General features: G+C 43.2%; 1 protein-coding gene, 1 long non-coding RNA gene and 1 other non-coding gene across 7 annotated transcripts in view; 2 read left to right on the top strand and 1 right to left on the bottom strand.

Annotated features, from left to right (window-relative positions):
* Positions 1-27,524, top strand: part of XRCC5 (X-ray repair cross complementing 5) — an 86,967-nt gene that overhangs the window by 27,008 nt on the left and 32,435 nt on the right. For 2 of the 3 annotated variants that reach the window (XR_003906489.1, XM_029933885.1), the window contains exons 11-16: positions 1,278-1,415; positions 2,454-2,544; positions 4,828-4,961; positions 10,719-10,915; positions 18,917-19,010; positions 20,677-20,746. Coding sequence is in view for 2 of the 3 variants with exons in the window: in XM_029933885.1 (XP_029789745.1) it covers positions 1,278-1,415; positions 2,454-2,544; positions 4,828-4,961; positions 10,719-10,915; positions 18,917-19,010; positions 20,677-20,746 (724 nt within the window). In the remaining variant the exon portion in view is untranslated. The remainder of the gene's footprint in view (positions 1-1,277; positions 1,416-2,453; positions 2,545-4,827; positions 4,962-10,718; positions 10,916-18,916; positions 19,011-20,676; positions 20,747-27,524) is intronic. The other variant, XM_029933886.1, reaches the window with a different exon arrangement.
* Positions 1,475-23,267, bottom strand: LOC115287460. Of its 3 annotated transcripts, none has more exons than XR_003906493.1 (8): positions 23,178-23,267; positions 22,476-22,609; positions 16,431-16,565; positions 9,433-9,742; positions 5,925-6,080; positions 5,051-5,140; positions 4,743-4,870; positions 1,475-1,609 (listed from the first exon to the last, which is right to left on the bottom strand). It is a non-coding gene; the product is annotated as an uncharacterized LOC115287460 (long non-coding RNA). The 3 variants fall into 3 exon arrangements; XR_003906491.1 differs by lacking the exon at positions 1,475-1,609 and adding an exon at positions 3,517-3,807; XR_003906492.1 differs by lacking the exons at positions 1,475-1,609; positions 16,431-16,565 and adding an exon at positions 3,517-3,807.
* LOC115288881 lies at positions 5,917-6,083 on the top strand. Its single transcript, XR_003907266.1, has one exon. It is a non-coding gene; the product is annotated as a U1 spliceosomal RNA (small nuclear RNA).

The following is a 27,524-nucleotide window of genomic DNA, read 5'->3' as shown; positions in this document are numbered from 1 at the left end:
ACACTGTTTTAAATATTTTAATTCCAGTAACAACCAAGAAAAGTTAGAACCTTTTTAATTTCTGGCATGAAGAAGATCCAGAAAAAAAGAGGAGAATGTTTTCTATCATATTATCGGTTCCAGATTATAATAGTATTTCCTACTGAGGCTGTAGAAGCACTAAAAATACTCAATGTTTTTCCCATTCAGTCTATGTATTCTAGTTAACAGTAGGGTCCCAGAGTAATTTTTTTTAAGCACAAAACTTATTCAAAACTCAAATTCTAAATAAAAATGTTATAGCACTAGAGCTCAGAAGTTTGCTGAATTGGATACTCTGTAACTGCCAACAAATAATTTCATTTTTAGTAACATGGCTAATAAACTCGTGCTGTTTACCAGCTAATAATATAGGTTGTAAGGACAGTGGAAACAATGTGTAATTTAAAGACAAAACGACTTTTTTTTTTTCCAATGTTAATCTTTTGAGACAGATGTGGACCATGAAGGGGGCGGGGGAGAGAAAATCCTTAGCAGGCTCCAGGCTCTAAGCTGTCAGCACAAAGCCTGACACATAGTTCAAACTCATAAAACGTAAGATCATGACCTGAGTCAGAGTCAGATGCTTAACTGACTGAGCCACCCAGGCACTCCAGGAGTTTCTTATTCTTAAGTGGATAGCAATCTGAAAAGTACAATTGAACTTTGACACTGGAGAGGAGTGGAGAGTTAGGGGTGCTGGTACCCCAGGCAATCAAAAATCGAGTATAACTTTTGACTCCCCCAAAACAACTACAAATTGCCTACTATCAACTGGAAGTCTTACCAATATAAGCCAGTTAATACATATTTTATATGTTACATGTATTATATGATATATTACAATGAAGTAAGCTAGGGAAAAGAAAATATTAGGAAAATCATAAGGAAAAGAAAATGCATTTACAGTACTATGAAACACTGTGTAGGGGTGCCTAGGTGGCTCAGTCGGTTGAACGTTCGACTTTGGCTCAGGTCATGATCTCACAGTTCATGGGTTCGAGACCCGCGTGGGTCTCTGTGCTGACAGCTCAGAGCCTGGAGCCTGCTTCAGATTCTGTGTCTCCTTCTCCCTCCCCCAATCATGCCGTGTGTCTCTCTCTCTCACTCGCTCTTTGTCAATAATAAACATTTAAAAAAAAGGTCTGTGTAAGTGGACTCGTGCATTCCTCCCCACGTGGCCAAGGGTCAGCTGGATTGGGTTCTGCTGGGAACGTACACACACGTTGGCTTAGTTAATGCAGTGTCTTTCTCACTAGGCAGCAGCGGTGGCACTTTCCTCCCTGATTCATGCTTTGGATGAATTAGACATGGTGGCCGTGGTTCGATATGTTTATGCTAAAAGAACTAATCCTCAAGTCGGCATGGCTTTTCCTTATATCAAGGATGCCTATGAGGTAAAACCCACAGGTCTTTCGAGTTAATATTTTTCCTCACTTCCTTTATTGCAGGCAGTGCTTCTCAGCTGTTAATGTGCACGGGAATTACTTGGTGATCTGATTCTGTAGGTCTGGGGAGGTGCTGAGATTGTGCACTTCTTACAAACTCACAAGTAATGTTGATGCTGTTGGTCTGTGGACCACACTTTCAGCTGCAATGAAAGAACTTAAGCTGTAAAAGTAGGTAAGGAGTTGTGATTAAATCAAATCGGTGAAGGTTAACGATAACTTTCTGTTTGCCCAATCCAGTGACCAGGTTCTTACCCTTCTTGATTTCTCAGAACCTAATGGGGAGAGAGAGTATCCTTATTTTTACAAATGAAGACTACGGATAAAGGTTGAGGATATGATTCTGTTCTAATCCTTGAAAAATGCAGTTCAGACTCCTAGGGAACAAACAGAGGGTTGACAGAGGGAAGTGGGTGGGGGAGGGGCTCGATGGGGGATGGGTACGAAGGAGGGTACTTCTTGGAATGAGCCCTGCATGTTGTATGTACGTGAGGGATCGCTGAATTTGACTCCCGAAACCAGTATTGCCCTGTATGTTAACTAACTAGAAGTTAAATAAAAATTGGAAAAGAAGAATTCAGTTTATTTAGGGTTCTCCTGTTCAGAATACAGGACTAGATTCTTCACCATCTTATTTCTCAGAGAACTCTCTGTGGTAGAACTGGAAAAGAGAAGGTGAATGTCATGACTTCCCACTCAGCCTTCTAGTCTCCATGACGCTTTCTATTTGTGTTGGGCATGCATTTTGCAGGTGTTCTTTGATAGTCTCTCTTTTAAGTGTTTCTCTTATGTTTAATATTCCTTGTACTGTTTATAGTTGTATACAACTAATAACACATCAAACACTGTAATTACCATGTATCGGGCTTGCATTGTCTGACTTCTGAAATACTTTAGTTGTGCCACCTTCACGGTGTTTGGCACCAGCTTTATATTTTTTCCATTAATTTGGTTGTTTCTGCTTTTACTTCCTTTCTTTCTCATTAGTGTTTAATGTATGTGCAGCTGCCTTTTATGGAAGACTTGCGACAATACATGTTTTCGTCCTTGAAAAATAGTAAGAAATGCACGCCCACCGGTGAGTGTATCTCCATGTGGCTCATTAATTAGCTCCAAACACAGACAGTGCTTGGGAAATCAGCTGTCTGCGTCGTGGATGGGGTCAGGGGATTTCGTAGAAGGAACTGCTTGGATCCCAGCCATGCTCATACACAGTGATGATGGAAGTGGGGCACCCTGGTTTTTTAGCAGTAGGAATAGGCTCACCCTGGACTCTCCAGACATGGTCTGGTTTCCCCGTTCTGACTAAGAGCCTGTACCTAGGGAGCACCTTGGGGGAAATGGGGGTGTATTCTCTAACTGTGAACCGGTTTGCCCTCTGCTGAAGTGAATTGCACTCTGCTGTAGTGTCAGAGCTGTGATTTAGTATCCCGCAGAAAATATGGTGTAACTGTCTTTGAACTGAAAAGTAAGTGCTGAGATTAACTTTTCTCTTTGCCTTTTCTTTGTAGTTTACAGTGACAGTTCCAATCTCGCCGTTTCTTGTTTCTAGGCATTAACTTTGGGCTTGATGAGAAACGGACTTTATTAAGCTCCTGGCTACAGATGTCAGGGTGCTGCACAGAACGATGCTCACACATACAGGTCCTGTCTTTGCGAGAGCTCACAGTTTAAGGCAGTTGCTGTAAGATAGCATAGTGGCCCGACTGTAAAGTTCAGATTTGTGTGTCACTGCAGGATTAGGGAGTTGTGAGATGAGTGTCAGAAGTGGGTTCTGGTTTTTGGTTAGCTCCGGTAGGGGCTGTGTGCAGTAGAAAAGCCAGGAATCAAATGGGCCTGGGGCTCGTATCTTCACCTTCTAGAAATGAGTCCCTGTGCATCATGGTGGAGCCAGCGTGGACTTGAATGTCTAGAAGCCTGCACTGTGTTTTCAGTATTATTTCTCTACATCTTGGCAATTTCAAATGTTAAATGCATAGACACTTAAAAAAGATTGCTTTGTTGAAAAATTATCATATAGATGTAAATTATTCACTCAGGATCTAAAATATTAAATATCTTTACATGCATTGTTTTATTTTCCTTGTGTTTGTATATTTTTATTTGCATTTTCTCCATTGGAAAATGGATCATTAAGCCTGTTTGGCATATGTCCCAAGTAGATACTTATGTAGAGGTATGCAGTGTGCCAAAGTGATCTGTCTTGACAGTAGCTGGAAGTAGCAAATAAAGATCACTGAATGTTCACACACACAGGTGCAACCTCCTGCCAGTGGCCAGGTGGGCCCTGCAGAAGTCAGCTTCAAGATGGTGGTGGCTGTGCCAGTGCCTGAAACCTCCCCTGGAAAATCCAAAAATGGGATAGAAACGTATCAGGATAAATATCTGTAAGCTCTTTCATTTTGTAGTAAGAGAGATACTTGAAAAGGTGAAGAATAGAAGCATAATGGGCTTTTTAGAAACTGCTTATTCTTTTCCACCTTTTGCCGACTGGCTGTGAGTGATCCAAAAATAGCACTTCAGCTTTAAACAGCCGAGCTGCTGTATGAATCAGCAGAATGGAAGTTACACACGGTAGTTTACACAGAAGCATTTTGGAGAGTGTTGCCTTTCATCTGCATTGCTTTGGACTGTGCCATTTTTGTGGAGTCAGTAGATTGAAGAGCACTTGCACTTATGTATTGGGAGGGAGGTAATGAAGAAGATGCCATGTTTCTGCTCTCAAGGGTCTTATAGTTTGAATGGAGTAGGGTAAGACACGTGCACAGGCGTGCACACAGGCCATAGGATTTGTGAGAGGGGAGAGCCCATTTTGACTTGTGGAGATTGAGAAGGAGTCCACTCCCTGTAGTCTACCAGGATCTTCCTGTTGGACTACTCTGTCTTCCTATTAAATTATTCTGATGATTTAATCCTTGTAAAGCTTATGCCTTATCACCAAAGATATTTTCCTTTTCATGTTTTTCTCCTTTAGCTAATTACTAATTTTTTGAACCTACTAACTCATTGAATACTAAATATTTTGAGTCGCCGTATGGAGGTTGGGTTTTGTATGGGTGTGGAACAAACTTTTGCTTTCAATATGGTATTACACTGTGAAAGTTTACCAAATAGTACAGCTCGAAAGGACCTAAGAGACTGGCTACTCTAAAGAGGTTTTTTTTTTTTTTTACCAAAGAGAAAACCAAGACTCAGTTTAGCTAAATAACTTGCATAACTAGAGACTATTTTTGGCCAGGCCTGGACTGTGTAACCTGCCACTATTGCTGTCAGTACCTGTGAATGGAAAGCATTTGTTTTACTGGACGACAATGGAAGTAATCATTTTTCCTTGGTGCTGCTCTGTTCATCCTTGTCTTAGAGGCTCAGTTGAATGCTGTTGATGCTTTGATTGACTCCATGAGCTTGGTAAAGAAAGATGAAATGGAAGATACCATTGAAGACTTATTTCCAACCACCAAAATCCCCAATCCTCAATATCAGAGATTGTATCAGGTAAGAGAGGAAGGATGAAATATATATATATATATATATGTATATATATATATATATATATTTTTTTTTTTTTTTTTAATGAAAGAGACCTGGGTGAAAAGAGCATGGCCACAAGCGACTTTGTCCTCTGAGGGCTTCGGTTGCTTTATTTCATGGAAGAGTAATACCTTCCTCTTCTCCTGAAAAACATAAACATACTTTGAGCTGTTGAAAAGAAAGAAACAAAGTTAAAATATTTGAAAAATTACTTCTCTGGAGGAAGACTGGTTTTTTTTTAAAGGCTAGTTTTTTAATAAAGAGCAGATTTTTATACCTTTTCTGGGCTTTTCTCCTCTATTTTATGTGAACAAGACTTTTCTCTTTTTTTATATGCAAATAGTAGAGAAGTGTTCCAGTACCACATTTGTCAAAAATTTCACAATTAAAGGTATCATAGAGGTCAGGTAAAGAGGGTTAGTGTTAAATTATTAAAGAGTAAAACACACAAAAAAACTATAAAATAGGTATTTTAGGAATACCTAAAGGAACTGGAGGGTGGCGACTGGATTAAGGGCAGCTGGGAAGGCTGACAGTTGGGCTGACTTGTGCGGAGGCGGGGAGCAGAGGGACTGAAGGAAAGTTCCAGTCCCGGATGAAGTTGCTGGTGGTTGGACAGAGCCTTCTCTGGAGCGCACGGAACTGACGAACATCACAAGCAGCTTTTTCAGGCAAGGTCTTCCCCGCAGAGGAGCGGAGGACTTGCTCTTACAGGGGCAGGGGAAGTGGGCATGTAGGGAGGTGAGGGACGGACAATTGCTTGTCCCCTTGGACTCCCTGACTCAAGCCCATATCAGGGCCTTATATACTTTAGAGGGAATCTTCCACTCAAAAGGTACTGCCTTGTTTTTTTGATGCTTGTAATTCCCTAAGTAGTGAAAACAAATCTTTTATTCAAAAATTAGAATATAAAGCTTAAAAACATACCTGCGAGGGGAGAAGCCAGCTACCCAGGAAGGTGGCTTTCCCAGGGTGAGGCTTACTCTGTTGTACTTCGGATGTGCTGAGCCCTGTGACTTCCCCAAATGCGGGAAACTCGACTGCATAACTTGTGGTAGTGCGGGACCATGTTCGTACTTTCCCCTAGTTTAAAAAAAAAAGAGAGAGATAGTATAAAGCTTAACATGTAAAGTGCGGACTCAGTGAATACTTTAGTATTCTAATGCAGTCAAGTGTATGTTACTTGTGTAAACTTCTGTGGTGTTTTTGACAAGTGGACCTCAAGACTGGAAGCCCTCTGTCATTTGCAGAGAAGGGAGGAGCAGACTAGTTGGTGTGGAAAGGTTGCAAACACATTTGGTCACCGTGGTGGAAAGTAGAAACTTCTAATACTTGGCAGATTTATCTGGGTGTGTTCGTCCCGTCTGCCTTCAATAAATGTTTATTGGGTTGATGAACAGGAACAAGCCGTGAGCACAGGTATAGTTTCAAGCAGGTTTGTGCTTTCAAGGCTGCAAACACTGGCAACTTTGATTTTCACAGCTTCCCAACCTTGCTTTCTTTTGTGGGGGAGAGTTTTTAATATGGTGTGTCTGTATAAAGAAGTATTACTGCTATGGCATTTATAAATCGAATTTACTTTTAACATGTATTTATTGAGTCATAAAATTGTGCCATGAGATAAAGATACAATAAGCTCACTGCTTGAAAGCCCCCCCCAACCCCAGAGGAGTGGAGACATAAAACCAATAGGTACCGCTGTTCTGGGCACAGAGCTGTGTGGAGAAAAGAGAGATTCTCGCACATGGGTGACTTAGGAAGCTTCACTGAGGAAATGTGACAAGGACACACCAGGCAAAAGAAGTAGCAGGTGCAGAAGCACAGGCACACGAAGAAGGGTGCTGGATGTGGGGGTCTCCAGATCGTTCTGTTTTGCTGGAGGAGAGCCTGTGCGAGGACGTGATGGAAAAGAGGGCAGGGGAGTTCAGTAGTAGGCAGGTCATGAAGAGCCAGTCGTGTGGATGTTACCTGTAGGCAGTGAAAATCACTACAGGATTTTGTGAGCAGGTGGATGGCAGACTTTTAGAAAACAGCTCTGATGGTGACATGGAGATGGAGCGGAGACCCGTTAGAAAACCTGCAGTGGCCCCCTGAGGGCCTGAAGTGGAGCAGGGTCGGGGAAACGGAGAGGGAAAATGTAAAGGCAGAGGAGACAGGACTTGAGGGGCTAGACGTAGTTGAGGAGGAATAGGAGTTGAAGATAACAGGATCCTAGCTTGGATGCCTGAAGGGATGGCCTCACTGTAATATGACGGGGAATATAGAATGAACAGACAGGAAGGTAGTTCGTGTGTCTCTGCGGTGTTAAATTTGGCTATGTTAGTACACACACGGTGGGAAGTTGGAAATAGGATGCAGAGCCCCAGGAGAGAATTCAGGACTAAATATATAGATTTGGGAGGCCTCCCCATTTGGGTAATAGAAGTGAACAAGATCACCTGGGGAAAGCGTTGTGTGAGAAGGAAAGAGAAAAAGTCCTGAACACCGATGTGTGAGTGAATAATTAGGAATAGACAGAAAAAGAAGGGTTGTGAAAAGAGAAAACAAAATGTTCATATTCTCCCCCTCTCCAAAAAAAAAAAAGAGAGAGAGAGAGAGAGGTAGAAAGAACTAGGAGAAGCTGGTGCCTTGGAAGGCACAGGAAGGGATCCGAGTCCGAGTCCAGAAGGAAGGAACAAGTCTGATGCTGCACGCTGGTTGGTGAGTGAGGGTGAGCCTGGCCAAGGGCCTCTAGCGTCTGCACAAAGTCTCTGCTGACTTTGAGGGCCCCGCCGCGGTGGAAGAGTAGGGTGGGGGCAGGAGAAAGCTTTCCTGACCAAGGGAGAGAGAGGACATAGGAAGCTAAGGAAAATGGGGAACCCAGGAAGACTTCCTGGACTTCCTTTATAAATGAAACACTCCCAGCTGAGAGTAACTGAGCTGGGAGGAGGGGGCAGAAGGAGAGGTTAACCATCAATTTGTTGACAGGAGGTTAATTTAATTCTAATTTTAGAAAGAAATGCTGAAGGGGCGCCTAGGTGGCTCAGTCAGTTGAGCATCTGACCTTGATTTTAGCTCAGGTCATGACCTCCCGGTTTGTGAGATCCAGCCCCGCGTCAGGCTCTGCCTCTGCGCTAACTGTGGAGGCTGCCTGGCGTTTTCAGTCTCTCTCCCTGTCTGTCGGCCCCTCTCCTGCTCACGCATGTACTCGCTCGCTCTTTCTCTCTCTCTCTCAAAATGAATACATGAACATTAAAAAAAAAAGAAATGCTGTAAGATACATTTTTTGTGTAGCGTTACAGCTGGCTTTTAAGCCATTGATGCAGTGTTGTTAAAGTCAACATGTTCGTAACTCATGAGCTAGTCTTTTTCAAATTACAAAAAATCACATCAAGGAATAACAGTTGCTTAAAGGAGAAATAAATAGGTTTAAGACTATAGTGTCAGTTTCTGTGCTATTAAAAAGTATTACATTACTTTCTCATTAGCTCAATTTTTTTAATGAATTAGATTTTTTTTTTGAGTGGATGAATTTGATAAGGATCCCACTTAGTTTCATCTAAAATACGGCCTTGGAAAGAATAGGCGTGGGCGATACTTCAGCACATCTCCTGTAGATGATTACTGACTTGCGGTGATGACACAGTTTGAACACACAGTCTGTAGTTCATACTGCAGTGGTTTTCTATGGCGAGGCTGGGGAAGATATTTGTCCGTTGGTTTGTTTTAGTTCTTGTCTCAAAGATGCTGAGCATCACCAAGTCTCCCAGAGGATGTGAAAGGTAGTCTGCTGTGTTGTGTGTGAGATTAGTGCTTCTGTCTTGAGGGCTTCCTGAGCTGTGTAGATAACTCAGTGACCCGAGGGAGAGCACTGTGAGTTAAGAACTATGCACAAGAAGGTTGGGGGCAGATTCACAGGGTTTGGGATAACTTCACTTTCCCCTTTTGCTTCATGTTAAATGAGCTAATGTTACTGATGCTCAAGGGAAAGTGGAGTAGTTAGGGAAAGAGGAAAAGTCAGACGCTGAGACGAATTAATATACTACGAGAGGGAAGAGTGTGGTTGGTGTATTGAGACTGGGGAGCAGCACATCAGAGTTCTAGAGGATGTCAACTCAGATGATATTTACTATTCAAGCCTCAGCTTTTGGGTTTTGTTTTTGTTTGTTTGGTCTTTTTAGGACGGAGACTTCCAGCTTACATTTTCTGCAGGGTAGGAAAAGGCTTCAGGAGGCGCTGTAAGTCCTATCTATACCTTGTCATATGAAACAGTGTTTTGAATTGTAAGAACTTTTCAGCTCCCTGGTTTGTTTGGTTTTTTTTCTTTAAAATTACCAATGTGTGAATCGTTTAAAGATGGGAATGGTAGGACTCGTGTTCTCCAGCCTAACTTCGGGATGATTCTCTAGCGAAAGGAAAGGAAAGGTCACTGAATTGGTAGTTGCATTTTGCTTACCTTTCTGTCTTCCTCTGGTTGCTCACCTTCCTGAACTCCTTTTCGGAAGGTTCGCTTTCCTGGGCAGACACCAGCACCGCCACCACCAGGCTTAGCAGACGGGAAGCGGTACCAGTGACCGAACGGAGGACGCTTGCCGCCCTGATTTCCACTCGTGTGCGCAGCACAGAACCTGGCCTGGACCCCGGTCCTACTCTCGGTGCTGCTTCTGACACTCGTGTTAACAGACAGAGTCCCAGGACAGAGTAGTTTACTCCTTCGACCGATCCCCGTTAGGTGCTTATTGTGTGCCGGGCAGGGCTTTTGGTACCTGGAATTCAGCAGTAAACAAGACAAACAAGATCTCTCCTTTTAAGAGGAAAGGCTAAATAATAAAAAGTCAACTACAAAATTGATCATTTTAGATAGTGACAAATGCTGTGAAAACTGTAAAACAGGGGTAATGACAGAAAATAGCTGGATGGCAGGCTGGGCGTGGAAGGGCTCCTTCACAGTGCCAGGGTAAGCCTCTCAGAGGAGATCATATTTGGGCAAAGAACAGAAGGATTAAAAAAAAAAGAATCAACTCTGTTGAGATCTAAGGGAAGGCTGGTGAGGCAGAGACAGTGATAAACCCAGCGATAAATCCAGGACCCAGAGGCTGGAATGAGCCTGGCACCGGCGGGAAACAGGCAGAGCCCGGGGTGGCTGGGTTGTGACAAGCAAGGAGGAGCAGGGCAGATGAGGGAGGCGCACAGGAGTGTGAGATGGACAGAAGTGAATAGAGCGGTGGAGAAGAGCCCAAACTGAGCACTCTGGGGAGGCTCGAACAGACCAGTGTTCTCACCCCTCCCGCAGACTCCTTCCTGGGACTCACTGAGCACGGTGGCTCCGTTGTAGCCCCGTTTCATCTATCCTACATCATTTTCTAAGATATGTAAAGGGGAAAGCAGTCTGCTGAAGGGAGGTAAAAGGATTCGAGGCTCTTGGAATTAATGTGTTGTAGAGAACCTCGCATATTGTCCAGGTGGTGGAAGCAGCCGCCTCTGTTTATAAGATGAGCCCCTTTTCTAGGAAGCCTCTGGCTGATGGCCGCTAGGCCAGGGTCCGGTGTGCCGGCAGACATTGCTGGTGTCCCACAAACCATAGTGGTTCCAAGGCCACCCTCTTTGTTCTCTTTCACTTGTGGTAGGACTCCCATAGCCCTCGCAAACCGAAGATGTGGAGGCTCTCTGACCAGAAACGTATAATGAAGTTGTATATGATGTCTGCATCTGGGTGTTAAAACTCTTCTCCGTTCTTCACAGTGTCTGGCGCACAGAGCTTTACATCCCCAGGAGCCTCTGCCCCCAATTCAGCAGCATATTTTGAATATGTTGGATCCCCCCGCTGAGGTGACAGCCAAATGTCAGATTCCTCTCTCTAAAGTAAAGACCATTTTCCCTCTCACTGAAGCCGTCAAGAAAAAGGATCAGTTGACTGCTCAGAACATTTTCCCAGACAAGTAAGTACTCGATGTAGCTGCACTTAACATTGGAGTACATAAGACTGGCGGCAGTGTTAGAGGAGGATTAAGAGTTGCATATGGGCTTGTGGAATCACAAAGGTGGAAGGAAGGAAACTTTTGCTGTTTGACCCTTGTATTGAAAATACTGGTTTCCCCCATCTGTCCGCTGTAGATAGATTGTGACCCTGCTCTTCGCCTGGAGTTTAGAGCTCCCTCCCGGGGTGTGGGTTCGATCCGCCTCACATTCTTGGTGGTTTATGTTGAATGGGGAGGCTAACCAGTTTTCGAATATCAAAGACTAACTTTTACTGTTTTTCAAGTAGCGTGCCAGGAGCCAGAGGGCAGGGTGCCGGTTATAAGGTTTGTCAGTCAGAAGTTGGTATCAGAACAGCAGTGAGATTTTTGGAGGAAAGGTGGGAGGGAGGATGAAAACCTGGCTCTGCCCAGCTGTGCTCTTACTCTATCAGGGATGCACTTGGTTAAACCAGTAGGAAGGGATTTGTAGTTCAAGGACTGCAAAGTGCTGTTCCTGTGGTCAGGCTTTCAGGTAGCTAGTAAGTTTTTTTCTCCCCTCAGATTCTGTTCAGAATCTGTATCAGTTTCCATTCAAAGCAAAACAGAAACCATAAGAAGTTGTTCTTGATTATCCAGAATCATTTTGGGTGGATGACATTGACTTTACCAGGTGTGGCTTTGGTTATTGGTGACTTTTCTCCCCAGATCACAATGAGCTATTCATTTCTTTACATTGCTTTTTAAGATTCAGTTTTAGGCCTTAATTTTTTTTTCCTTTGATTTCCTTCCCACAGCTGTATATTGACACAGAAGAGCATATTGTTTGTAAAGACCCCATTGAAGAAGTATGGAATAATTTTCAGAAGCCTTCACAGGATTCTGTACATTGTTAATTTAGTGAATTATCTTCCCAGTTGAATGGAAAGCTTTGTGTGTACTGTGACTTTTTAGAGGTTAATACACCAAGCTTTGCCAGAATTGGAAAAAAAAAACCATAGGATTGATACAGTCTATCATATGCATTCCTAACATATCCTGAAGAGTTTTTATGTTTCTTTTTCGTCTGTCATGCCTTCTTCTGCGTAGAAAGACTGTCCCTAAAAATCCACTTTCCCTCTGCTAGCCTCACCCACCTGTGTCCCTCTGGGTTAGGATTTCAGAACAGCTCAATACGATTCTGAGTCCCTTTCTTCCCATGCCAGGCTTGCTGCAGCCTCGCTGCGGTCATGTGGCTGTTGCCTCTCTATATGAAAGCTCCAGTTCATGATCTTGATTACCTTCTGGTGTTGTGGGAAAGAAATGGGCCATTTTCCCCTCCTCCCCTTGATTAAAATGTAAGTTAGCTGGTTAAAAAACACACCACATAGGCCCCGAAGACTGTTGTTCTGTGATTTTGGTCCCTGCGGTGACTACACCTTCAGCCCCGTTCTTCCTGCTCCCTCTTTCAGGAAGCCCGGGTGCGCAGGCTTCTTGTTCTGTGCGCCCATGGGGGTTTGCGACATAGCCAAGTAACTGGCCTGGGAATTATCTCGGTCATATACTCCTACTCACACTCCTGTTCTCTACCCTTTCTTCTCGGAAATCTTACAGGATTTTAAGAACTGCAGAAATGATGCATTTAACAAATATTTATTGAATAGGTCCTGTATTCCAGAAGAATAGCTCAGTCCCTTCTACAGGGATCTTAAAACCCCTCAATTTTAATGTTGAGGCTTCAATCAGCTTTAGAGGCAGTCTCCCTAAGGGGGAACAGTGCTAACAAATAGCTATGTTTTTGTGTATTTTCAGCATCACCATATCCAAGGTACATATTTCCATCGTAGAGGTGAGGGGCAAATATCTGTTCAGGAAGTGTCAGAGGCCAAAACAAGAGGCTTGAACTGGAAAGCACCAGTTTTTATTTCAGCTTCGTCACTCTTGATCTGATTTTGGTTAATAATACCACCTTTAGGAGAATTTTTCCATCTAAAAACAGCCTCACCTCAAGAGATAATGTAACAATGAAGTCACAGATACTGAAGCAGTTTGAACTATTTGGAGGGAAGGCAGTAGTGAGAACCCAAAGCAATAACAGCATCATTATCCATTAAATCATGGACTGTTTGTATTCATGCTGGACCTGTTGAATCCCGAATATTAGGAGTGGTTTCTCCATCTGAAGAAGATAAGAGCACCTTCTGATGCTCCAGTCCAAAAATGCATCAGTGCCCGTACCGTGGAGAACCATTGCTGCCCTTAATGTTGCTGCATAGCCCTGGGAGGAAAATGTCCTCTCGTGGACAGGGAGCTTACACGAGAATTAGGACACTGGAGGTCCAATCCTGTTTGCACTACTAACTCATATGTGCTCCTGATTTCTTTCTGTCTCTATGCAGAATAGTCTAAACTTAATTTTTCTTTTTTTTTTTAATTTTTAAAAATATTTATCTATTATTGATAGAGATAAACAGAGCATGAATTGGAGAGGGGCAGCAAGAGAGAGGGAGACACAGAATCCGAAGGAGGCTTCAGGCTCCGAGCTGTCAGCACAGAGCTGGATGCGAGGCTCGAACCCACGAACCCATGAGATCATGACCTGAGCCAAAGTTGAATGCTTAACCGACTGAGCTACCCAGGCACCCCTAAACTTTTCTTTTCAAGTCCACTAAGGTTCTTCCCCACTTACTTCAGCGGCCATCTGCACTGGTTTAGACTCTAGAGTTGGACATGTGAGTTGGTCCCCTCACGCTGTAGTGTGACCTTAGGCACAACTTGCTCATCCACCCTCAGCCCGTTTCCTCATGGGTGACTAGGGATACTGGGAATAACTCTCAGGGGGCTGTCACATGGGCTAATTGAGTAATACTCAGTGCTGTTGACTGTTATGTGTCTAGAACCCAGCACAATGCCTAACACATAGTAAGCAAACAGTGTTTGTGCAGAACCGATTTACAAGCCCCTTGTCATGTTCCGGGCAGACTACAGTAGTGATAATGATGGTGAGAATAGTGTTGTGGGGAAGACAGAGGCCCGTAGGTGGGGACTCCTCAGTTTTCTGGCCCGTCTCCCATATACCTGGGAGTATTGTATCTGCCTTCACTTCCTTCTTTCCTGTCTCAGTAGAAGGGGGTCCATCATCCTGTCCAAAGTCAGACCTTTCAGCTGTGTCCTGAGATGCCATCTTCTGTCTCATCTGGTACTTTATTCCACTAATAATTCTTTCCCTCATTCTGTATTTTTATCTTCTCCCTCCATACCAGCTTCTTTGCCCTCACACATTAACACTGTATTTCTTGTCTCTAAATCAAAATATAGTCATCCCCTCTGATTGCTACCTATTACTATCATCTTTCCTTCCATAAGTTAGCTTACTGGAAGAACAGTCCACACCGCTGCTTTTCCCAGCTCCCACCACTTCCCTAAAACCTTAGGGAAGGTTTAACTTCAGCTTCTCTAGATTTTCCTTTCTAAACCTTTACAGTGTCATCTCAGATTCCTTTGGGGACTGCTTTTTCCCTGCCACCAACCTTAAACATTGATGTTCTGCTCTGAAGGACTCCTCAGAAAGACCTGACATGTCTTGGACACAGGTGTGTACTGAGTGCTCTACATGCATTACCTGTGTGGACTGTCTCCACCGTTCTGTGGAGTGGTCTTCTGTTAACCTCCTCTTAAAGCCGAGGACACTGAGGCTTCCAGCAGATAAGACACTTGCCCAAGGTCAGGTGTTGGAGAAAAGGTTTCCATGCACACATTCTGACTCCAGAGCTTGCCTTCTCAACCATTATGCCTGATTGCCTTGGCAGTGCGTGTGCTAAGACCTTATATTATTTCATGTGCAGGTGTTGGACTACTAAATATCTGCCCACTCTCATGTATTTCCATCCTGTGAGGTGTCTATAGATCCCTCCAGTTCATGTGTCCAGAAATGACTTCATCATCTTCCATGTCCTGCAGTGCTCCCTTTGAAGCCCTCTTCACGCTGCTCTTCTCTCTGTTCAGTGAATGACACCTAATTTCCAGGGAGTCAAACCTTTCCTTTACTCTCCATGTCTAATTGGTTTACCAAGTTGTGTTAGATTTACCTCAGACCTCCTCCTTCGCCTCAGGTTAGTGTAGTGGCTGATAGCATTGATTTTGCAGTCATGGGGAGTAGGATCAAAATCGAAGCATTTCCCTTCAGTGGTGGTTAAAATGGGCAAGCTGCTCCGTGTCAAGTGGCGGTAACAAATACCCGCCTTTCAGGAGGCTCAGGGGGCTGTGTAGGAGAAGGGCTGAGAGTATAGATCTAACTGTGGACTCCCTTAACTAATATGTGCTTCTAGACAAAGTCAGGCCCTTTTGAACCTTGGTTTGTTCACTTGTAAAAGCACAGTTATAATAGCTAACGCATAGTGTCATTGTGAAGTTTAACTGAGGTGGGTTTTTTTAAATTAAAACAATTTTTAAGTTTATTTATTTTGAGAGAGAGAGCATGCATGCATGCACAAGTAGGGGAGGGGCAGAGAGAAGGAGAGACAGAATCCCAAGCAGGCTCCACGTCATCAGCGCAGAGCCCAATGTGGGGCTCGAAATCATGAACTGTGAGATCATGACATGAGCTGAGATCAAGAATCAGACAACCAACTGTGTCACCCAGGGACCCCTGAGGAATTTGAAATGTGCTTAGCATAGTGGCTGGCAAGTGGTAAAAGTTAAAAAAAGAAAAAGTTAGCTCTTAATTAGCATCTCAAATCGCCATTGGTCTTCTATAGGCCTCAGTTCAACCTGCTTTGCTGAGGTTAGAACCCCTTGACTGATTTCCCTCATTCAAGTCTTTCCTGTTTTCAGTCCATTCTGATTTGCTACCTGAGTGATTTTTTAAAAAACAAACCTGATCACATCCCTTCTTTGCTTAAAATTCTTTAACACGATGCTCCTTAATCTTTGTGTGTGTGTGTGTGTGTGTGTGTGTGTGTGTGTGTGCGCACGCACATGTGTGGATGTGATGGACCCTTTTGGCAATCTGGTAAAAACTGTGAGCCCTCTCCCCAGGAAAACGCCCTAATGTACTATATTTTGTATTTGATTTCAGGTAGTTCACAAATTCCTGTCCCTGTGCTTGGACCCCTGATTAAAAACTTGATTTAGTGGCTTCCCACTAGCTTCAAATTAAGATCAAACTTTTACACCAGTGAGAAAAGCTAGATAAGCATAAAGAAAAGAAGTAACTAGTTATAATCCAGCTCCCTAGAGAAGCTCTTTCTTTCTCACAGTTTCTGGGTCTATGATTTAGATACAGTAACCCTCCCTTACCCACAGGGGTATGCTTCAAGACCCCCAACAGATGCCTGAAATCATGGATAGTACTTAACAGTCTACATACTGTGTTTTTTCCTGTACACACATACAAGTTTAATGTACAAATCAAGTGCTGTAAGAGATTAACAGTAACTAATAATCAGAACAATTACAGCAATAAAAGTTCTGTGAATGTGGTCTCTCTCCCTCTCTCAGAATCTTATTATATTGTACTCACCTTTCTTGTGCTGACGGGAGGTGATCAAATGCCTGTGTGACAATATGAAGTGAGGTGAAGGATGTAGCTATTGTGATGTGGCGTTAGGCCACTGTTGACCTTCTGACCATAAGTTGTCTGCTTTCAGACGGGTAACTGAAACCGTAAAGCAAACCACGGATAAGGGGGGACTACTGTGTTTTCCGTCTTCATTTCTCACTACTTCCCAGCCTGCCTCCCCTGCCTACCCCAGTACAGCAACTGGCGGTCCTCTCAGAGGATAGGCTGCTTGCCACAGTAGTTTGTTAATTGCTTGTTTTTATCTTTTTTATTTGGCTGAATTGCCTAAAGTGTTGATCATGTAGTAATCTTTGTACATTTACAATAGAGCTTAGCAGCCAGCACATAGTATTAGGTAAATGTTTGACCAAAAAATGAATTACAAAACGCATATAGATTTATAGAAGACAATAAGAAAATGAGAAAGAACAATAAATTATCCATGATTCTGACATCCCCATGCTGTTGCCGGAGACCTTTGTATGTCTGCTGGGATTTTGCACAGATTTTTTTCTATCTTCCAGAGCTCAGCTTCTTCATAGATCATTTTGGGATGAGCGTCTTTGCCCTTTCCCACCACCGAGAGACATGATTAGTTTAATATTTGCAAAATTCCTAATAATGCTGTTAAATGGTTCAGTCTTGAAGATATTAACCATATTCAAGTTTTGACTACTTTCTGCTTATTGCCTTTACCTGCCCAGTCCTGGAGGATTGATATGTATATATATGTCTCTTTGTCCTTCCTTCCCTAGAACCTTATTTTGGAGGGTTTAAGAACTTCTTCATGTGATTCAGCCTTGCATTCTCATGGGAACTTAGCATAACACTTTGGAAGTTTCATACTTCTTATCACCAATTTGTATTTTTGGAAGACAGTAGATGAATAGTTGATATGCTCATGGTACTTTTCACCATAGTGTTTTTCTGAGCAGCAAATAGAAGACCAGAGAGGGAGTTACTTACTAGACTCTGAACTCTGAACACAATCACTACCTTCAAGAAGGTATAAGAGTCCAGGGTTAGTCAGTGAAAAAAGTGAGACCAGGATCCAGGAACACCATGTTTTGTGTCCCTTGAGAAGAACTGGCAAAGGCAAACTGAAATGGCTGTGACTTTTTTTTCACAGACTCAAATTCTGGTGGAATTTCATGCCTTCCTGGGCTTGTGCATTTTTCCTCCATTTTTGCCATCAAGGCTTTTGTGTGTTTATTTCTTATACTACATGACAGCAAGAGCTCTGGATGATTCACCCCTTTCAACGCTTCCTGGTCTCCGTCCTTTTGTCTTCTACTTTTCTTTACTTCTCAAAGGGATAAAGGCAAGCAGCCAATGGGAAAGATGTCAAGTAATCAAAAGTTTTAATTCATGTTTGTGAGGCTGTAATGGATGCTTCAGTCCTTTTATCTCACTGGAAGAGGAGATTCATTATTGATATCATTGCATAAGCCAGCTCACGCCTCATTTTTCTTTGTTTTTGGAATAACCTCTTCTTCAAGACTTATTTTCTGAAGTTTGGGCTTTTGAACGAAAACACATCACACTTATAAATACTAGATCTTAGTTACTAATGTCCCTTCCCCGTCAGCTATTTCTTGATAGCTGCTTTTGGCCCAGATTGATTGCTTGTCTGGGAGAAAAGTCTTCATATCTCTATATGTTCAGCATCTTACGAGAGATTATGGGCAGAGTCTTTGAATTTTATTTTCTTCTCCTTTGCAATTAATTTGTCCTCCTCTTGACTTTAAGGCAGGCTGTTGAAGCCAGCCGGTTACTTGAGACAAGATGTTTGATATAATTCCTTGGAATCATCTTTTCCCTCACCACACAGATGCTGGTAGACTGTTAACATATTGCCCAAAACAGAATTAGGTTTATAAAAGAACAAATTAAAAGGCTTTTTTTGAAAGTGGTTTTTTTTTTTTTTATAGTTTAAGACTTCTCTGAGAATAAGGTCTTGCATATTTAATTAAGGATTGTCTAGTAAGTTTTGACAGCCGGAAGTAGAAGTGTACAAAGCTCGCACATCCATGATGGAGAAGACGGGGTAGTAGAGCCAAAGGTCACCTATGTCCATGGAAAGCTAATAGCTATCAAGTCTGAGACAGAAAGTAGCAAATACTTTCTGAAGGGTAAACAGGTCTCTTCCTGAAACACGGCATGTCCTTTCCCTGTGCCTGCGGGTCATCCTGGAGGGGACTCTGATGTGGCGGTGCATTATGACTTCCCTGGCGCTGCGAGGCGGAGCCGGGGCTGCTCCCGCCAGGCGGGCAGGAGTTCTGGGGCTGCGGGGAGGAGGCAGGCTCTTTTCTAAGAGGGAATAAGTGCAGCTGTTTATTTTTGACACTTGAAAAATAAATGTATACTTTACACGTCAGCCAAGTCTGGGTTTTGTATTGTTTATTTGGATTTAAGGGGGGAACGAAACCCATTTATTTCTTTTCCAGCCATGAAGAGGGACCCGCATCTAAAAAACTGAAGACTGAGGAAGGGGAGGAGTGCTTTAGGATCTCCAGCCTGGCTGAAGGCAGCATCACCAGTGTAAGCAGAGCCTTCCCAGGGTGGCCCCGCCTTTCTGGAAGGTTGGAACTTGGGGGGAGATCACATCAGTTTTTGTTAGTCCTTTAGTAAATCACTTTCTCTGGTCCTTTCAAGTATATGAACCACACATGCCCTTCCACATTCTTCCTTTATTGTCAGGGAATTTCCTGTAGAATTCTCTAGATGACATCTAGTACAGAGAGCACCATATAATATGTATCCTATGGGTCTGTTCAGTGATAGCACTTTCCGTAGAGATTTTTTGGTTAGCTTTCTTTGGTAGCTTCCTGTTGAGTTAATGATAGGTAAGTGGAGGTTGACGGAACAGGCCTTAGCCTCTAAATATGTAAAATTTAAAAGCGTAACTCCTCTCTTTGTTTTCTAATACACAACTTCAGGACAGAACTTACAAGTTTAAGACTTCGCCGAACCAAGTGTCCTTTGACACTGAGACTTTTTTTAATGGGAAGGTTTTGGAACTTGAATGCATTATGCTAAGCGGCATTATTTTGAATCAATGAATCTTAAAAATTGTCCCTTACTAGCCACATACACTAGGCAGGATAGATAGCATTAGGTTATGCCTTTTTTCCAACCTCAAAAAGAAATGCTATCAGGAAACTGAACATCTGAAAACGATTTGGAGGGTTTTTTTTTCTTTTGTTTAATTTTATTTTTGAGAGAGAGAAAGAGCATGCGTGAGTGAGGGAGGGAGGGGCAGAGAGAGAGAATCCCAAACAGGCTCTGCGCTGACATGGGCTTTGAACTCATGAACTGTGAGATGATAACCTGAGCTAAAATCAAGAGTTGGATACTCAACCCACTGAGCTACCCCGGTGCCCCTGAAAAGTATTTGGATTTTATTTCAGTGTTTTATAGTAAAGGGAAAAAAATCATGATCTCATTTGTTCTGAGAGCTTTCCTGACCATTATCCCAGAGCAAACTGGAAACTTCAGTACACTTGTACCAAAGTTTACCAGCTACAACAGAACCCCATTGTCTTCTCCCCTGTGAGCCGAGTGACACGTCAGGCCTGTGAAGGTTGGCTGTGGCAGGGTAAAGACCTGCATGGGATTGGGTAGTGCCATGTACTGTGGCAGAGAGTTTCAGCTTTGAGACTTCCCCACCTGGCACGATAGTAAATCTTTGCACAGCATCTGCTTTGACTTTTGGGGGGCGTGTTCAGCGTGGGCATGTTTGTATGTTCTACCAAAACTTTGCTGCCAAAGAGCCAGTACACCGAGCATCGGGCTGCTGTTCCTCGTGGCATCTGTGGGGCAAATGTATTCTGAACTGACCCCGCACTGCAGAATCCTCCCCTTCCTAATCGGCTGAGTGTGTGGGCACACCGGCACTGTATCACATACAGCTTCTAGCTGAGCTGGCCGGTGACTTGGGTTGGGATACTGCTGACCTCTCTGGAAGGAAGTCAGCTTGCTTCAACAGAGGTGAGTATAAGTACAAATGGCAGTTCTTTGGCCACAGAAATCTGCTCGCTTTTAACAGAAGCCAGTTGGAACTGGAAATGAATAGAAAGGGCCTTGTCTTTGTCTTTGGGTTTATTTTATAAAAGCACTCTTACCACATCAAGCCATCTTATATTGCCTGGGGTGCTGCCAAAAAGTGAAGTGATAGGCAGGTTTATTGTCTGTGTGTGAATTCTAGGTCGGAAGTGTGAATCCTGCTGAAAACTTCCGCGTTCTTGTGAGGCAGAAGAAAGCCAGCTTCGAGGAAGGTGAGTGATACACCACTGGTTCTGCATTTCAGGTAGATAATCAGGGTAATGGGTTTATGATCTGGATTGGGAAGCATAGCCCTTTGTTGGTTTCCTTTCTATGTAGAAATTTTTTTTCCTGGTGGACCTTTGTGACTGTCCGTTACTGGTGAGCTCACCAAAGCAACTTTCTGAGCACCTGAGGATAAACCCAACACAGGTCTGCCCCCACAAGAAAATAACTAACGTGTAGGTCTTTCTGTTAAGAAAATGGTCAGCCAGAGCCTTAGGGCTTTTGGTTCCACTTCACCAAAGTTCTTTGGGGTCTTATCAGTGAGCTTGGAATAAAACATTTTTGTCCTATCTTCCTGTTTTCAGTGACCCATAATTCTTGTTCGAAGCCTAAAGGTTTGAGTTTCTTTACAGAAGTCCCAGAACACCAGCTACTACCCCTAGATTTGATCTTCCTGAAATCAACTACATCCTCAAAGTTTTCTTTTGATGAATTGTAACCTAGAATTCCATTTAGGCTCTGGCTAGTATTAGTTATTAATTAATTAATTAAAGAATATTAATTTCCTGGGATGGACAGAGGGTCTGGGACCAACATTTATTCATTTGATCGTGGTCAAGTTCCTGTTCATTAACCCTTTAAGGAGTGGCAGCTGGCAGTTGTAATGTTGCTGTTTTGGTTATTCATCACCATTGTATTCATTATTGCCATTATTGCCATTGTCAGGCCTGCCTACGAGCTGCCCCTCTATGTTATGTGTGCACAGACCCTCTCCTCCAGCTTCTTGGCATCTTAGGGGCAAAATGACTCCTAAATATCTAGAAAACTTTATACAGTCTAGTTTAATCCACAGTGCCTAGCAAAGGTATAGGTCACTTCTGAGGGCTGAGGATGCTAGCAAGACCTGGATGTGCTGTGCTCCTGCCCAAAAGCATTCGTAACCAGCTGAGCCCCAGACCGTACAGTCTGCAGGACCAGGTCCTGCTGGCAGGAATGTCAAAGGCCAGCTGAAGAGAATTTCCTGAGGAAGAGGAGCTTCGTGATCATGATAATCTGTATATGTCTTATGTTTTGAGATGGGGAAAGAGCTTTTTGCCCTGTTAAAACTGCCATATAGGAGAAAAGCTTTTGAGTTTTAAACAAAGCAGAACTACATCTAAATAGAAGAAGGAAATTAAAAGTAAAGTGGCAGCTTTGCAGAACACTTGGTGGAAACAGTACTGCTTCCAGGATTTCTCTCCATCTTACATGCAGTCAAAGGAAGCATTCACAGCATCGTACCTGTGCTGTGTTCTGCTTGGCTGCCTGTTGTGACTGTGTTTGGAAGGATGCAGAGACGTTACTGTGACAAGTCAGTCATCACCTATCATGATTACCATGTTTTTGAGGAATGATGGACGTCCTCTTAGCTTTTGATTAAAGGTTGTCGATTACCTTGGCCAAAATCAGAGGTCCTCCCATTAGAAGTGACTAGTCTCTCTGGCTGGGTGGGCGTGGTCTCTTCAGGGTCTAAATCTGGCATCATCACAGTAGTAAAGGCAGCCACTAGTATCTGCTGTGTTCAAGTCATTGTACTAGCATATTCTATATATAATAGCATATGCTGAGCTATTGTATTCTTTGTCTCAATTACCATAGCAGTCTTGCAGTCCGTGAGCAAGTGGAGAAGACATTAGAGCTTTAACATCAGGTGCCAGAATTTTCTGAGAAAAACAATTTTTTGAATTGGGGAAATACCTTGGTAACTGCTTAGAGTAGAGGCTGAGTCTCTGTCCCCAGGCTGGGTTGTTGGCCAGTTAGGTTTCAGAGGAGAAGCTGCTAACATCATAGAAGTAGAAAACTGGGCCCAGTTCAGGACAGGGGGGGATGATCTGAAAAGGTAAGAGAGGAAGTGAATGAATTTAGGTAAGGACACATCATTCTACACTGTGTTCCTAGCTCATGACTGCAAATATTCAGTATCAGTAACACTCAGGACTCCTTTGTTTGAGTGCTCTGGGGAAGCTGGTGAAGAGGCAAGAGTTTTAGTCTGGAATTACTTCAGGTAGAACCAAGAAAGGACCTGAGAGCATGAGGGACCAGAGCCTGAAGAGGTCACAAGAGAGTAAATTCTTAAGAATTTGCTCACATATCAGGAAAACCATGTTCACCAGGCCATGGAGTTCGGGATCTGAAGCAGTCTTGTGAAAATAACAAGGGCAAGTGACTCCTAGATGACATATAAGCTACAATAGGTATCATTCTCCCCATTTTACAGATTGAAAAACTATAAAACTAGGAGAGATGAACTTCCCCCCAAAGCACTCAGGGATTTAAATCCCTATCTTTTTCAAATACTGGATTTTTTCTGTTTAGCTGATTTTGTCCTGACTCCTAATGCCCTCCTTTCCTGTACATTTTTGTTGTTGTTCAGACATAATAAGGTCATGTATTTTAAACCTTTGCTCCTGTAGGTAGGACTTCTGAGTGGAGCCTCCTTTTATGTTGAATGTGACTGAGTCCTGGTGCACTGCTGGTGTTGTGACTGTGGGGTCCTTCTGTTCCTCCAGCTAGGACTTGGTCAGCCAGTGCTCTGCAGTGACCTCACAAAGGCACACTTTCTGCAGGGCTGTGGAAAAATGGGACTGCACACTTGTCAGCACCCAATTCTGTTTCATGGTCCCAACCTGGCTTCCCTTTTATCCTTCCTGTCCTTGCTTCAAGGACATTTTGTTTGTTCATTACTTTTCCTACCTTTGTTCTACATGGGGCATCTCTAGTAAGCCCTTTTATGAGTGAAGACTCACTTCCCTTGAAGTCCAAAGTCATCCTCCACACTTGAAGCTACCTTTCTAGTATTGATTTCCTCCATCCATCCCAGGGATCTGTGCCAAGGACCAGGGAGAGAGAAACTCTTCTCTTTCCTCCAGTAGAACTGCGTTTTAAATTCAGTTGCCAAAAACATGATCAGTAATAAATGGTAAGATTGTTTCACCCTTAGGACTTGACCTGTTCATCTATTATTATAAACTAAATTGTGGGTATTTTCTTTCCATCTGGCCTAATGGTGTGGTCGTACTGAGTACTTTGATCCTGTCCCCTTGACACCAGCAGTCTGTAGTAGGCATCTACACATGGTCACATCTTCTGGCTTTCAGTGTGAGGGCTATTTCTTGTTCTCAGCTTTATCAGCATAGAGATGACATGAAACCCTGGGAATGTGTTCTTTCCGACTTCTGTAAGAGCTCTTTGATTCTCCTTCGCCCTCCCTACCCACCCCACCATTCTGTCACTACAGTTTTACAATAGAAAAGTTCTTGACCACCACTGAATACATAATAATCATTTTTCAAAGGTGAAAGTCCTTTCCCTCATGCAATATTCCTACATGCACCAGCGCCATCATCCCTGAGGTCTTTCATCTGTAACTGTGGGTGAGTGAAAGAGCCTGAGTGCACAGAGTTCAAGATTCCTCGGATCCAGGTTATCCACATATGTGAACATCCTCCTCCACCAGCTCTTAGAGGAACACCATGGATTTCAAATTCCTTGTCCCTTCCCTGCTTTTACTTAGGAAGTGCTAACGTGGTCAAAAGACAGACTGCAGAGTAGAGGAGGAAGAACCATATTACTTTAGCCCTCCAAGTAATCCCTCTGTGATTGAGATACGTCTGAATGGAGAGGTTCCCACTGAGTATGAGATACTAGGTCAAGTAGCTTCAGTGTACCTAGTGTATCAAAACAGGACCTTATGAGTCAAAAGATGGATCTGCAGAGACAGCTAAAAGGAAGGACTGTAACTTTGTTCCATGGACTCTGTTTTTGCCCCTTAGATTATAGGTTCTGTATTAGGCTTCTGAGTAGTGACAGAATGGTGGAGCTCTGTTCCACCCTGTGGAGTTCAAAGGACCATGGTTATTTTAAAAAACAAACCTGTCAAGAAGAGCCATCCTGAGCAGAAATGGTGTGGACATTTAACATTGGCTCTATGTACAGGGCACAGTAATGTGCACATACCCATTTGATTAGTGATGATCACTCTGTTCTCTGGCTATGGGGGCCTTTCGCTTTGCTCCTGTTTCCTCTCACTTTGGACCACTTTTCATCCTCCAGCCTTCTTGTCTTTGTTCTCCATCCTACTTCATTCTTCTTTATCAGATAATATCCTTTCAGTTTGAAAGGGTGTTTCTTAAAACTTATCAACACTGAGTAAAATGTGGTAACAACTGGTGATAAAATTATACTATTCATAAAAGCCAAAGACAGCATTTTTCAATTCCAGTTTTGTATGGGATAACACCACCCCATATGCACGGCACATTATTCAACATGCGTTATACGATTCTCTGCCACGAAGCAAGCCCTAAACTCTGGATTCCCGAGAGTTGAGATTGAGGAGAGGTTTCCTGTGTGTGTGTGTGTGTGTGTGTGGTAATGGGCCTTATTTATGTAATCTTGGGTATGGATTATGCAACTTCTAGCTCTTTCCAGATAAACATAGGGAGATAAAGCTGTGGCCCTTTTTGTTGTTTTACATAGAGCTGGCAAATTTAAGAAAAATAACTTCTGTTGGTTACTTTGAACGTCTTGAAAGAAAGGTACTAAACACAAACAGTAACTAAAATTGTAAACATCTTCAGACCTATAAAAGTTCTGTCTTTTTTTTTTTTTTTAACAGGGTGACGTACTTTCTTAGCCCTTTCCCAGAGCAGCAGTGGTGCATCTAGTCAGGAGCAAAAACACGTGATAATGGGTTCTAGAGGTTTAGTCCATACTTTACATTTTTTATTCAATAGGGCACTTGTTCTTCACTGGGTTCTTTTGTGACTTGTTTAATTTTCTTTTTTTTTTATGTTTATTTAATTTTTTTTTTTTGAGAGAGAGTGACAGAGCAGGAGTGGGGGAGGAGCAGAGAGAGAGACACACAGAATCAGAAGCAGGCTCCAGGTGTCAGCACAGAGCCCATCATGGGGCTCAAACCCATGAACTGTGAGATCATGACTTGAGCCAAAGTCAGCAGCTTAACTGACTGACCCTCCCAGGTGCCCCTTAACAGTTTAAAACTAAACAAGTTATGGGGCTCCTTGGTGGCTCATGGGGCTCCTTGGTGGCTCAGTCAGTTGAGCATCCAACTTTGGCTCAGGTCATGATCTCATGGTTTGTGAGTTCAAGCCCCGTGTCAGTCTCTGTGCTGACAGCGGAGCCTGCTTCAGATTCTGTGTCTCCCTCTCTCTCTCTGTTCCTCTCTGCTTGTACTCTGTCTCAAAAATAAATAAACATTAGAAAAAGGTTTTTTTAATAGTTAGACCCCAAAACTTGACTATTTGGGGTTATCTTATGTCTCCTTTATTGATACCAAGAAGTCTTATTTGGAAACAAAGATCCATTTATTTGGAAGTGAAAAGGGACTCCCGGTAAGTGTGTGTTGTTACTTGACGTGGTGATTGTGTATCAGTGACCCGAGCTTCTCCTGAGTCTTCTGTGTGGGCCAATTGAGGGCCAGAGTAGTGGACTTTCCACAGATGATTGCAGATGTGTGGAAGACGCTGGATCTTGTGGCTTAGACTTCTTCGTTGGCTGCATTCATCTCATTAGACGGCAAAGCTCTGCTCGAAGTTTACATTTTAATATAATAAAATTTATCAGCCAAATAATTAAGATGAAAGTCTTGAAGACAAAAAGAAAAAATACATGTCCCACAAAGCAAAGCCCGTTGTAGACACTAAGCACTTGGGAAGGGGTTTCAGTTTTCACCAACTCTCCCTAAAAGGCTTCTGTCCATTCTTACTCAGCTTTCTAAATTCTCTCAAGTTCCTGTGGATCCGAAGATGTCTAATTTCAGACTCTTCGTTAAGAGAGCCAATGGGTAGCATAAAAAGGACAGGCTGTTTGCTGAGGGTATGTTCTCAGTGAGCCCTGGGATTTCTGCCTGAGGGCATTAAGGGGGGGGTCTAGATGTGCTCTCTGACAACGTCCAGACTTTCTGCATTTTGTTCTCTCCTGTCCGGCAGAAGTTGCTTGCCTTAAGCCTGCTGAGTATTTTTTCCCCTTTTCATGTTAAATAAGGAAAGGGTATTTTTCCCTCTGGCTGAAAATGTGGAATGCTGCAGAATTAGTGAGGGGGGCTCCGGAGGAAGCCTGCGCTCAGGGTCCACCCTTGCAGTGAGTGCTAACGGGAGTGGCCCATGAGGCGCAGAGCCCTGGAAGTCCGTTCCTACGCCACCTCGTCCTCTCTCTCAGCCTCCCGCAACCCTGTGCCTCTCGCCCGCCTGGCAGATGATCCTGCGGGGCACTGCACTTGGTTCTCCTTGAGTCGGGCCGTCCTCAAGATTGCTTCCTAAGCCCAGCTGGTTGAAGAAGGAAACTGATTTCAGATTGTGCTGATGTGCAAACTGCTTTAATCAATGACTTAAAGTGACTGCTCGTGGCAAACAACAGAAGCTCTTAACCAATTAAGATGTTTAGGGAAGGATGTTAGGCTTTTGTTAAAATAGTCACTAATCAGCTGAAATGTGTTAAGAGGAGCCTAGAAACAGCTTGGAGTCCCACTTAAATACCATAAAAGTGTTTCGGCCCTCCCCTTTCAAACTGCAAGCCCGAGGCAAAAAATATGCTGACACGGAACAAAGTGGCAAGTATAATGTGATACAGTTAGTCCTGTCTGTTACGCACGTCTACATAAAACTTTTAAAAATGGTGTGCCTGGTTGGTTTTTTCGGTTTTTGTTTTTAGGCCTGAGAAGGGAAGGGAATTTGGTTCAGATGTGGAGCACAGTTTTGGTGGGCCTTGAGAATAGCATCAGCATGG

This window comes from Suricata suricatta, chromosome 3 (genome assembly GCF_006229205.1).
Source record: "Suricata suricatta isolate VVHF042 chromosome 3, meerkat_22Aug2017_6uvM2_HiC, whole genome shotgun sequence".
Classification (NCBI taxonomy): Eukaryota; Metazoa; Chordata; class Mammalia; order Carnivora; family Herpestidae; genus Suricata; species Suricata suricatta.
Note: the sequence above shows the minus strand (reverse complement) of the source record. Positions and strands in the feature narration are given on the sequence as shown.